Below are 13028 nucleotides of genomic sequence, written 5' to 3' on the forward strand. Positions count from 1 at the left end.
CCTTCGGATTTATTTAATTAATTTCTTGAATTTGTGTTCTAATTATCGCTGTTTGTGGTTAGAACTTTTGACAGTATGTTTTCCTCGCAGCTATGTTTTATGGTAGTGGTACGTGCGGGTATCTATCACTAGGTTATCGTTATCTCTGAGAACGGTTTTGCTTCCATACAGGACTGTAACATTTACTGGGGGTGACAGAAGGGGATCCTACCTTAATTGTTATTGTTCCTTGATGAATAGTGTATATGTATATCCAGTTTGTGTGCGAGCGTTGGCTTCTTCTGATTTAAAGACATTTGCATTTATTAGAGCCAGCTTCTTTTTGGCCATGCCACGCCGGGGAATTGTTCAGCTTCCTTTTCAGCCAGTGGAAGTTATTGTGTGTATGCATGAGAATGCTTATCACCCCCCCTTTTCTTTTCAGTTGTGGCAATTCCAGAGCAGGGAGGTTACTCCTCCAAACCCCAGTTGTTGATTTGTTTTTTCAGTTATCTTTCTTTTCAGGTCCCAGCGGCTAAGGATTTTGTGTGTTTTCTTTTGGTCGAATGAAGACGGGTGGTTGAACAGGGAACAGATTTTGTGTGTGGAGGCCATATTATTTTAACCCTTGCTGGGTCAGCTTTTGGCTTGTTTCCGGGATGCACACTGCTTGAGGGAGGCCAAACTGCTGGACTACGCAGGCATCAACCAAGGAGGGAACTTGGGACAATCCTGGACCCTCCACCCTCCAACACCATCACTACAGCCTATGACCCAACGAACTCCCCAAGCAATCCCAAGACCCCAAATGGACAGTTGCACAGACTGAGTTAAGTTCGAGATTCACTGTCCGTCTGACAGCGTGTGAGACTGAGTGTGTGTCTGGTTCCCATCTCATTTATTATTTCGTAGGCGGGAGATAATATTTTACAATTTGTTAGTGGAAGGGAAAGGGTGAGGGACGTTTAGATTGCGTTTGTCCCTGTACAAGTGTGAGAGAGATAGGTGTGTTTATTATTATTTATTATTATTATTATCTTTCTTTTTTTTTCAAATAAAGCTGTTTTTCTTTTATTCTACTTGTGTGCCGAGTTCTCTCTTGACACAAGTGCGGCGTGAGCGCCCGTTTTGTTTTGGCTTATCATTGCCTGTCCCCGGTTCCGGAGGCATGTTGTGACACAGATATACACCTTCATGTTCATCAACCTCTAACTGACTCTTTCAGTCCAGTAAGGCAATATGTTATCTGCTACTGCACAATTGAAAGGGCTGCTGAAAGAAACCAATCCTGAGAAGAATGGTACGTGAGAAAAGGAAAGAAGCAAGTAACAGCGTGACCAGAAAAGAAGTACACGACAGAACTTCAGACAAGGGTTGTCATTCAAGAGAACATCACATATTTTCTTGATTTACAACTGAATGACTGATATTTAACCAGCTGAGTGCCTATAAGATAGCTGACATCCTGCAAAAAGTGTTGTCATAGTGCCTATAAGACATCCACTGGCGTCCTGCATGATTTCAATTTTTCTTTCATCAGAGTTTGGTACAATGAACATAAACAGTGTCTGAATGGTTAGATTAATGTGTCTGGATTATAAGCAAACTATTTTAGTAAGCATTTTTCTGGTGGCAGACCCCTTTTTTCTCAATAATAATTTGCTAACGGGACCACATGGAGAGCATGTGTAAAGAGGGGTTTGCCTCACATGCCAAGGTGTTGGATACTTTGTCAAATGAAGACAGTGGCTCCAGTCAGCAGATTTACACAATTCTGCAAGCTGTTCTGATGATTATGTATGAGTATAATAATGTGAGATGCATCTGTCTTGTCTTGTGACTGGTTTGAACTCAAAGGTGATGTCAACGACAGTGATGAAACTGACAAAGGCATCCTACTCTTTATTCCGTCCATCTATCCAATCAGATATCATTTCTGAGCAAGTGACCATGACTGACAGTGAAAGTGTGGTACTTTCACGTAATTTGAGAAGACGGGAGGAGAGATAGAGGAGTTGTGCAAGACAACAGGTCGAAGGCCAGACAAGTGTGGTACATGGGCATGGCTCAGCTGTTATTTTGCTGTCTATTCACAGTGACAAACTGCCAGGAATGGCAACAGCCAATCCATGATTTTTTTAAATCTAGGGTTGGCAGACGTTTGACTGGAATCATATTTAAAAAAAAAACTTTTTCATGTTTTTTTGTCACTTTTGACTAAATTATTTATAGAGGAATCAAACCGGATGAACAGCAGACATCTCATTGGAAAAGTTGCAAAAAGGCCGAAAGGGATATAATCAGAGCGCTCTCTCCGCTAAAAGGGGATGCTCTTAGGTGTTTAAAAAAAAGCTTGAAGTCGCACTCTCTGAGAACAAGTTTGACTTTTTATCATGACTGAACCCACTTAATTTGTTGCAGGAAAAGTTATTCAGTTACATGACGACTAGTGTTGTGATTGTTATCATGAACTTGTAAGCCATTTTATTTTTATTTCCAGGTATATATTAGACAATAAGCATGCTATTTACAGCTGTACTTTCTATGTGGAGGTGGAAATAGACTTTTTTTAATGCATAAAAATTAATGTCTTCATTTTGACATGCCTGAATGATTATCAAAATTCACAATAATTGGGGAAAAAAGCCCAGTTCTAGAATCTTCATTCATTTTCTTTCATAAAAAAACATTCACTTTTGTTCTGTACCTCATATAGTTTTTGGGCTAGAATTTTCAAAAATTAATTACCCCTGCATCCTCAAAATTCCCTGGCAATGGGAAAGCACTTTAAAATAAAATTTTTGAACAAATTTCTCTGGCACTGAACTGGTTAAAGTGAATGTTTGTGTATGAAATTTTCTTATGTATTGCTAAAAAGGAAAACCAAGACATAAATCATGTGTATTTATATGTAGAAATCAAAATATGTGATTTATAATATTTTGATAAATCTCCGCAATTTATGTTATGTATGCCCTTGACAACAAGGGGGCTATCTTAGTGCTGATCTGTATAGCTAAGTAATTTCTCTGTAGGCCAAATATAAATACCTAAAACATGATTTAGCTTGTATTTAATATGTACAGTAGGCCTATGCAAAACACAGAATAACAAAGTTTTTGATAAGTAAGCTTCTGAATGACGTAAACTTCCAAGAGATGTGAGTTTCCAGCTCCGCATGTATTTCTGTCTTTCTCCTTCTGTTTCTGAACTCATTCACAATACACAGAATGATGACGCATCTGTTACAGTCGCCATATCACATTCTAATTTTGCTTTCTTCCATCATTTTCATGCAGAAGTATTTTGGGAAAGTTCTATGTACCAGAGTATTAGCCTTGTTTACTGCAAGCACTGATACTTTATTAGCCAACTATTCTCTTTTGTATTGTCTTGGTTGTATTTAACATTTGCATTATGTACTGGACATTACCTGTCACACTGAAGTAAAGTGTCTTGCAACTATTATGTATCTTGTCATCTCCAGAATTTACCAGGGTTGTTGAATTGAGATGGGCGCCACCTTTGGAAAACACCCATTATCCTTTACAGTTTGTTTTCTGGAATGGAAACATTTTGAAAAAATTTGGGAACCTAGCTTCATATTCAATTTTCAGGGTATTTTTTTTTGAAAGTGGGAAGTTAGCAGATCAAAGACAGTGAAACCTGCCTTTTTGAGCCAAGGTCATGTGTGCAGCATTCACACATGAAGAAGAACCCACAGACACAAGAAGAGTACCCCTGGCAAAATGTTGACAAATCCACTTTGATAGCAAAACAAAATACACTTGCATACAGAAACAAACAGAGAGACTAAGCCTTCATCAGCTGATGGCTCATATGTGATTTAGACTGATTTTTATTTTATTTTATTATTTTTTTTAAGAGGGAAAAAGAATGAATATATCAATGTTTTAACCTTAACCATTTCTGATTCTATCTTGTTTTTCAAGAAACTGGATGAGTGAGAGGACAAAAACATATGAAGACCACGCTTCCTAGCTGAGTCTGAAATACAATGAGAGTATGAGGCAAACACGACACCACTACAAGAATGATAGTGGATTTTCATCCAGAAGCTGTTTCCAGTCTTTCCTGGTATCAGTGACAAATAACATCACACCATGAACTGACCTTCTCAGCTGCAGCAGCCTTGCACGCTGCCATTGAAACAGCAAGGATGGCATTGGCACCCAGCTTTTCTGCACACCACAAAAACAAAAACAAAAATTTTTTTAAATCAATAAGCTTCTAGGAAATATCATTTGTATTGAAACTGATGCACTATCAGAATAATCAGAGAGAGAGAGAGAGAGAGAGAGAGAGAGAGAGAGAGTGTGTGTGTGTCTATGCAAGTTTGCATGCCTGCGCACGTTTGAGCATGCACATGGTGTGGTGTGCTAAGTGTGCATGCATCAACATATATTTGGGGGTGTGTGTGTGATTGTGTATCTGTGTGTGTGTGCATGCACCTATCGGTGTATCTGAATAATAATAATAATAATCATCATCATCATAATAATAATAATGGACACTAATATAGTACACTATCCAGAAACCTGCCTAAGATGCTTTTCAAAACACATGGTTTTATATGTTACACATCAAAGTTACACAAACACACCAAAATGTAACCAGCAAACTACAGACACACATTAGCACAGTGCATACATACATACATATAAATACATATTGAATCATCCATATGTACACACTCGCCTCCCTCTCCACAAACACATACATACACACACACAAACACAGACAAACGCACACAACAACCGCACACACACACAAAACACACACATATGCAAACACACACACAGAGTTACAACTCTGCACACACACAAGCACACATGCAGACATGCATTTGCATATACATGGATATGTGCACACACACACACATATATATATATGTATGCATACATAGTCAAGCATACCACATATACAGGAGTATATACTGTTTGGATGCACATGCCATAATGAAACTTACTGCTCAGAGAAGAGGTGGGTTTTGCGCTTTTTGTTTCCACAAATTGACTATTGTATTTCTCTTCTCAAAGGTTGTACTCATAATCTTCTTCAGCAAATTCAAAAACTTCAAAACAGTGTTGCCCATCTGGCTTGGAGTCCAACATACTGATCACATTTCTCCTAATCTCAAGGCTCTGCACTGGCTCTCCGTCGAGGTAAAAATTAAATAAAAAGTTGCGTGTCTCTGCTTTTCTGTTTTACACTCCACTGGACCAACCTATCTTTCTGACCTCATCAGTGCTTCCACTCCCTCAAGAACTTTCCACTCTTACTTCTGAAAATTCCTCTTGTCAATACAAGAACCTGTGCTCTTTTCTCTTTGCTGCTTTTAACCTATTCCTGTCTTTTCCATGTCTTTATTACTCAAAGCCAAATACTTCATAACTATCGTATGCAGTCATCAATGGAAGAATGGGTTGTGCTCGAATTTTCTGACCACCACTGCAAGTGTCTGTATCCCTCAGCCTGGTTGACACCATGATATCATTTATTACAAAAGGGCAGTTCTTGTGAAGTCGGCCCAAACCTGAATGGACTCCATAAGAAGCTTCATCATCACCCCAATCATCATAGATCATCACTGAAATATTGAAAACAAAATGTCCCAAAGTCAAGCATGCAACCTTTGATTATCTTATACTATAATCCTCCTAAAAAAGAAGGCATGTTATTACTATTTCAGCAATAGTATTTGCTTCAGATTGCCAGCTTTGACTTCATTTTGCATGCTGATCATCAGCAAGAAAAGTGCTGTTTTCTTCAATGGCAGCCAACTCAGAAAGTAAAAATCAGAAAAATCATGCTAATACAGGATAAAATTCAGACGATGTGATTCATTTTGGGTAGCTGAATAATTTTCTGACAAATATCAAGCATGAAACAATCATAATTATGTGTCATACATCCTCTATATTTGTATGTAATGGTGATTAGTAGTAGTAGTAGTAGTAGATAAAAGGAGATTTAAAGGATTAATGAATTAAAGGGATTAAAATGGTGAAAAGGACTGAAAGATCCTAACACAGGTCAGGGACATTCAGAGGCCAGTCACAGAGGGTTTTTAGTATAACGTTGGGTAGCCAGTTCTGTATTTGACACACTGAATGTGTGCCTGAGTGCAGCACCTATGAAACTGACCATCGCTAACACTCCTCAAGCTATTTATGCAGGCCACATTAACCACAATGATGACACCTTATGGTTGCAAGTAAATCGCCACTGACAGGGCCAGAAATGGCAAAATTTGTGTTTGTTGCTTGGTGTTCAATGATAGATTTCTGAATGATTCCTTTACTGACTTCAATCAGATTGCTTGCAAAAGAAAGAGCTGAACACCACCTATCTAATGATTATAAGATGAAGTGTTGATTATTAAAGATGAATTTGTAATCTTAATTTAAGTCACCTGAAACTGGCCACTTTTCAAGTATATATAATGGCTAATTGCGTTAAATCAGCTAAATGATGGTAAACACTGTTGTATAGAATTAAAGAAGGAATTGCAAAAATTCTGATCGAAGAGAAATAATCAGTTAAATAGTGTGTGCAACAAACAGAGATTTGAAATGAGCCAAACAGACAAGCAACACTGGTTGTGTGTAAAGTGACTGTTGTGTCGACAATGAAAATCTGCTTTGCATCTTACAGTTGCTTGATCTATTTTCATCCGAACACTGTGATAGTATGGTTTTAATTACCAACAAGTCACCACATGCAGAAATCAAGAATGTATCACTGTATGTGACAAAAAGACAAAATGACATAACCCTCAATGTTGAACCATTTTGGCTGACCAAAGATTAGACTAAAATCAAATATGCTTCTAACTGACTTGAGTGTGTGTTAACACAATAGGCATAATCTGGTAGTGAATGATACACAGATTTCATCTGATAAATATTTGAAACATCTGTTTAGAATGGACTGTCATTCCAATTTTCTTTTTATGGCGTTGCGACTGTATTAATCAGTGGGTCAATTGTGAAATGTTGTCTGCAATGGCTTGTGCCATGAAGTTAAGCTATAGCAGTTATTGTAACAAGCTGAGCATTCAGCTGCATGTAATTTACAAATCTGGTGGTGGCCATCTTGGATTTTATACAGTCACTCAAAATGCCCACCATTTATGACTTGGCTTCCAATGGATTTCGATTCAGCACCCCCAAATTATCTAAAATCACCAGAAAACCCCTAATATATGGTTCAAAACAAGGTATTCTGGTTATCACTCTGACAACTGTAGTCCAAGTATACTGAACAAAATTAAGTTCAATCCAAATTTGGTAATGAAAGACAAAGTATTTTCAGCAAAAATGAATTTGCTAAAGTTTGCCAAGGAGACATATACACATACACACACTCACAAAGACAATCAATTCAGGGTTATTACACATTCATAAAGACAACCGAAACAGGGTTATTACATGAACTCACTTTAGTTCGTATATCTGAGCCAAACAGAAGAAAGAATAAATGTTAGAGACAGACACAATGAACAACTGACCAAACAAGAGAAGAAAAAAAAGAAAAAGAAACAAATTATGTTCACTGTGCATTGATAGAGAGGGAGCAAGCAATATACAATACCTTTATTCTTAGTGCCATCCAGATCCAGCATGAGCTTGTCTACAGCTGCTTGGTTCTTCAAATCCGGTTTCTGGAACAAAGCAAGCACAATTACACATAAACAAAACACCACAGATTTTATCTGAAAAGTTGGATGTCACAGAAATCTTTTTGTATGTTGAAAAAGACCCACAAAAACAACAACAACAAAAAACAGAAGAAAAAACAAAACTTTTCAACAAAATCCTGACACGGGGGATAAAATTGTCATGCAGCAAAAGAAGCTGCCTAATGCTGAGAAAGATCAAATGACTGGAACAGCTGCTATTTCTACCATTCTAAAAACCAATCTAAGAGATCTCTACAGTGTTTGTGGGCAACTTTTAGGCTTACTTTACATAAATTAATGCCCCAGTGAGGCACATTCAACAAAAATTGAGATCTGGTTAAGGAATTTACAAGTGCACTTTTACAAGTATGGCCATTTGTATCCTGGTCACTTTAGCAACCATTTTTCATTTTCAGGGTATGTTCCTATTCCAGTATCCTAACTTATACTGACTTTGACTACAGGATCTTTAATATGATTTGATCTTCTGCATGTCTAAACCCACAAGGGGATTAATGAAAGCACCTTTTCATCGCTTGCAGAGCGAGAAGCAGGTCATATAACATCATGGGCAGCCCACCACCGTAACTGACTTCTATGAGTTTGCAATGACTTTCTTCAAACAACTTTTCAGGAGAGTTTATAAATGGATCATTTCAAATATGTAATGGCAGAGATATGACAAGAAACATGCCCAAAGTAAACATTGAAGACTAAAGCAAATGATGGGTGTAATTATAAAACCAAATATATCTTGTAAACTTGCAAAAACAGCCACCAAAGATGTTCAAAATCCTTTTGTCTGAATGGTGATTTCCACAGGGAAATGTTAGCCTTTTGGTGACCTGGAAAAAGAGGAAATGGAGAAGTGCATGCGCACATGGTTCTTGCTAAAAATAACCAGGGAACATTCACGAAAATCAGAAGAAAGTGGGTCTGCACACCCTCCCTAATTAGTGCATCAGCATTACACTTACGGACAAAAGTACAGCAATGATTATGTTGTCTTTTCTGTGTTCATCACAGTATCAGGTCATGTGGCCTACCCACAGCAAACAATGGCACACACTCTTTGCATGCAGTTTCACACACACACACACACACACAAACACACACTTAAACTATTTCACGTACCAAAGAGTGCAATGGTCAAAGTACAACATGAAATTTCAAAGTTTGGCAAAGGGGGTGGGGTGGTGAATGCGGGAGGAAGAAGGGGAACATTTTCCATGGATACAATTCTTTCATGCTTTAATATTTGTGTTTCTTAAGAATATCTGATCTGTAACTGTTTTTTCACACCACATGTGAATTTCTCCTGTTCTGAGGATAACAAATGAAATCTGTAAGATGGCCAGTTTTACTATCTACAAAATATACCATCAACAGTCTTCTTACTTACCGCATTTAACATTGCAGGAGCAATGATTTTATTGACGTTGTTAACAGCCTTGGAAACACCTGAAAAAAAATGCAAATTATCGGATAAGCAAAAACTATGACAAATTTTAACTATATCAAACTTCTTCTTCTTCTTCTTCTTCTGCGTTCGTGGCTGCAACTCCCACGTTCACTCGCATGTACATGAGTGGGCTTTTACGTGCATGACCGTTTTTACACCGCCATGTAGGCAGCCATACTCCGCTTTCGGGGGTACTATATCAAACACAAAGTGTTTTAAGGTTATCAGCCCCGAAAAATCATTTTGGGCATGGTTTTATATCATTCAGTATTACTATTAGTACTTACGGAATATAGCAAGGTGAAGCAAAACAAGCACACTGACACACAAACACACGAAAAATGACATGTATATGCATGTATACAAACATGCATAATACTTACTATAACTTGTATAAGTGAACAAGTATCTTTCTTTGTTCTGTTTTCGTACTTTTTTGACTCACTTGTGTAAACAAAGTGAGTCTATGTTTTAACCCAGTGGTTGGTTGTCTGTGTGTGTGTGTGTGTGTGTGTGTGTGTGTGTGTGTGTGTGTGTGTGTGTGTGTGTGTGTGTGTGTGTGTGTGTGTGTGTGTGTGTGTGTGTGTCTGTGTGTCCATGGTAAACTTTAACATTGATATTTTCTCTGCAAATACTTTGTCAATTGACACCAAATTTGGCATAAAAATAGGAAAAATTCAGTTCTTTCCAGTCATCTTGTTTAAAACAATATTGCACCTCTGGGATGGGCACAAAAAAAATTTAAAAAAGAAGCCAAATTATATGCAAACTGCATTTACTGTTATATTTATATTTTTTTTATTCTCCAAACTTGGCACTTTGATCTGATATTCTGACACAAGAAGAGCAGTCATTATTATCATTTTTTGTTCAAACAGGAACTTCTTTTGCTAAGCATGGAAGTTTGTTTTTGTTTTTTTGTTGTTGTTTTTTTGCATGGAAGTTTTATTTATTTTGCAAATGTTTTGGTGCAGATAGTAAAAAAAGGGAAATTAATCTGTAATTAATGCTAGGGGACCTGATTTGCTTTAAACTGATCTTTCTCATCTTAAACATTACATTCTGAAATTATACTCAATACATAAATAGCTTGTGTGTTTTACTCTCAGTGTACAGGGCTTTCACTATGTTCATTCGCCCAAGTGGTCTTTTTCGGATAATACTAAAATCAATACAACGAGTGGACTTTATAGATCTATTGGCTGAGCCCTCAAGGTCATGGGCAAAAATCAATTGCGTACACTTATTTATACACATTCAAAGCATGTGCTCATATTCTTCGCAAACGCAAACAACGCCATTTTGTTTCAAGTTGTTGACCTGCCTGTTCAATCCTATATTCAATGGATAATACATGATAACATGTGATGGAAAGTTGGAGAAGGAGACCGTTAAATATTTATTCAGAGAAAGATTTGTGAACGCCTCATCAGTTACTGGATTATGCCCCAAACTGCCATAAAATTATCCACAGAATCAGTCGGAATTCACAGTTCAAAATTGTAAACCATGCGAGTTAATACCCTTGAATTGATGAAACGAAAAAATTTCCAGTCTTGACTTTTCTCAAAATGAAGTCCTTTTCACTTCTTACGACGTTTAGAAGTACTTGTACTTGGCTCTACATGTTATCAGTTTAACAAAATTCTAAATTTTCATATCAACTTTAAAACTATAAAACTGGAATGAAAATAAAAGAGAAATTGAATCAACCGTGTCGTACTACATTCCCGGTGGGTGTAACCAAACTTGTACATCTATCTAGATCTAGAGAAAATGGCTAAATGTTGCAGTGTGATTGCAGCGATAACCACGTCTCCTTTACCGCAGACTTAAAAAGAATTTTTTTATTGCCCTTAAAGATTTTTTGAATGCCCAAGATACACCAGAATAATATGATTTAAACAAAGTTCTCACTGCGAATACCGCAATTGATTTATCGCCCTTTAAAAAAGTATGTTCAAATGTTATATTTTAGAACATCAGTTAAGGAGCCACGATAGTGTAATGGGTAAGATAGTTTCTTCTCACCCGAACACGCGTGGTTCGAATCTGGTTAGGACTTCTTTTTTTTTAACCCGAAGCTTTATAATAACAAATACAGAACACATTTTAACGATTAGATTTCTTTTTTTTTAAGTGTATCACAAGTGAGTCTTGAAGGCCTTGCCTCTCTTGTTCCCCTTCCTTTAATGCTTTACAAAACATTTTCAAACACACTGTGATGAACTGAGAGCAAGTGTGCATTACCGTTGATTGCAGTTTCAAGTTATGCTTAACAATGACAAACTAGAGTCATAAAAACAAGCAGGAAAGGCATCATGACTCAAGTCTGACTCCCAATTACATTCCAAAAGATAAACGTGCAAATGACTGTGGAATGATTCATCGCTTCCTCTGCCCTTCCTGGTACTTCATTGTCATTATAATTGTAATGTCTGGAAAGAACTTTTTTTTTTACACCAAAGAAACAAACCAACAACTTGGTGCTGACAAACAGTTTCAGTTTCAACGAGGTGTCAAATCATGTGACAGATCAATATAAACCATAAAATAATAAGTTTATCTATATAGCACCTAATCAAATAATTTTGCTCTTTGCACTTTACAATTACAATAGTTCCTTTTTTTTTTTAAACATATATAATCCATTAAAAAAATGCAGGTTGATCAAACGAAGAAACAAACATGACAAATTAACACAAGGCATTGCATCAAAGATAATAACAATAATAATCCAATCCACATAGCACCCCTCAAGCAAAACATGCTCAATTGCACTGCACAGTGTAAAACATGATCAGTAAAACGTACATTTAAACACAAAATGAAAACCTATATCCATAACCTACACAGACGTCCAGCCAAACACCAAAGCAAGTTCAAACACATACACAGACACACACACAGTGTTTCCCATACACAACACACACTCTCATAACGCACACCACTATACACAACCAACACCCAACACCAATTGAAACATCACAGAACTTTAAACAATATCACATACCTAAAACCAGTCCCAATATTTGAAAATGGTCACATACATAACAATGTTGAATACTTTCACTGACATTTAAAATCACAATACTTAAAATTAGTCTCACCGAAGAGTAAAACATTCATCATATCCGCTATTTAAAAAAAATATATGAAAGTAAAAATAACAGCAGATGCCTGATCTTAGTATAACCGGACACACTAATCCGGTCTTGAGAAACTATCCAAGGTTAGAAAAAGAATAATAGTAAAAAAAAAAATTTTTTTTATAACACTATATTAATTATAACAATGATAATTTTCAAATGCAAATAAAGAACATAATAATGAAATAAAACAAAATACTCAAACAGGTGAAGACGTTACAAATGCACACATACAAACATGCAAACAAACATGTACATACACAAAACATTAATCATCACTTCGCGGGATTTTGCCTGTGCATATTCATATAGTCACTCACTCACAAACACACACCCACACACACACACATGCACGCACACACACACATGCACGCACACACACACACGCACATGCATGCACACACACACACACACACACTTCTAAATTTCCCAGCTCCTACATCACACACACACACACACACACACACACATACACACACAAAGCAACAAGCGGTCTACATCTAGGAAAAACTGAAATCATGTAATAATAATAAGAAGAAAAAAAGTACCTCAAAAACCAGGTACAAGGCCATGACACCATGGATCACCTCACAGAAAGAATGATAGAGAGAGGGAGCAGCCGAAGTCTAACCTGAAAGGTAGAGCATGATTCATTGCCAATCAAACAAAACCAACAATGTGCAAGCTTCTTCAAAATGGAACAGGGTCTCTCTGGGCCTTCCCAATTACAGCA

At 37.0% G+C, this 13028-nt stretch overlaps 1 protein-coding gene across 3 annotated transcripts in view; it reads right to left on the reverse strand.

Annotated features, from left to right (window-relative positions):
- The window catches only part of LOC143287662 (enolase-like), a 51967-nt gene that overhangs the window by 23465 nt on the left and 15474 nt on the right, over positions 1-13028 (reverse strand). For 2 of the 3 annotated variants that reach the window (XM_076595823.1, XM_076595824.1), the window contains exons 4-6: positions 9087-9145; positions 7597-7666; positions 4114-4181 (exon numbers count right to left, since the gene is read on the reverse strand). In XM_076595823.1, coding sequence (XP_076451938.1) covers positions 4114-4181; positions 7597-7666; positions 9087-9145 — 197 coding nt within the window. Of the gene's footprint in view, positions 1-4113; positions 4182-7596; positions 7667-9086; positions 9146-12843; positions 12929-13028 lie in introns of those variants that run through there. The other variant, XM_076595825.1, reaches the window with a different exon arrangement.

Source organism: Babylonia areolata, chromosome 11, assembly GCF_041734735.1.
Source record: "Babylonia areolata isolate BAREFJ2019XMU chromosome 11, ASM4173473v1, whole genome shotgun sequence".
Lineage (NCBI taxonomy): Eukaryota > Metazoa > Mollusca > Gastropoda > Neogastropoda > Buccinidae > Babylonia > Babylonia areolata.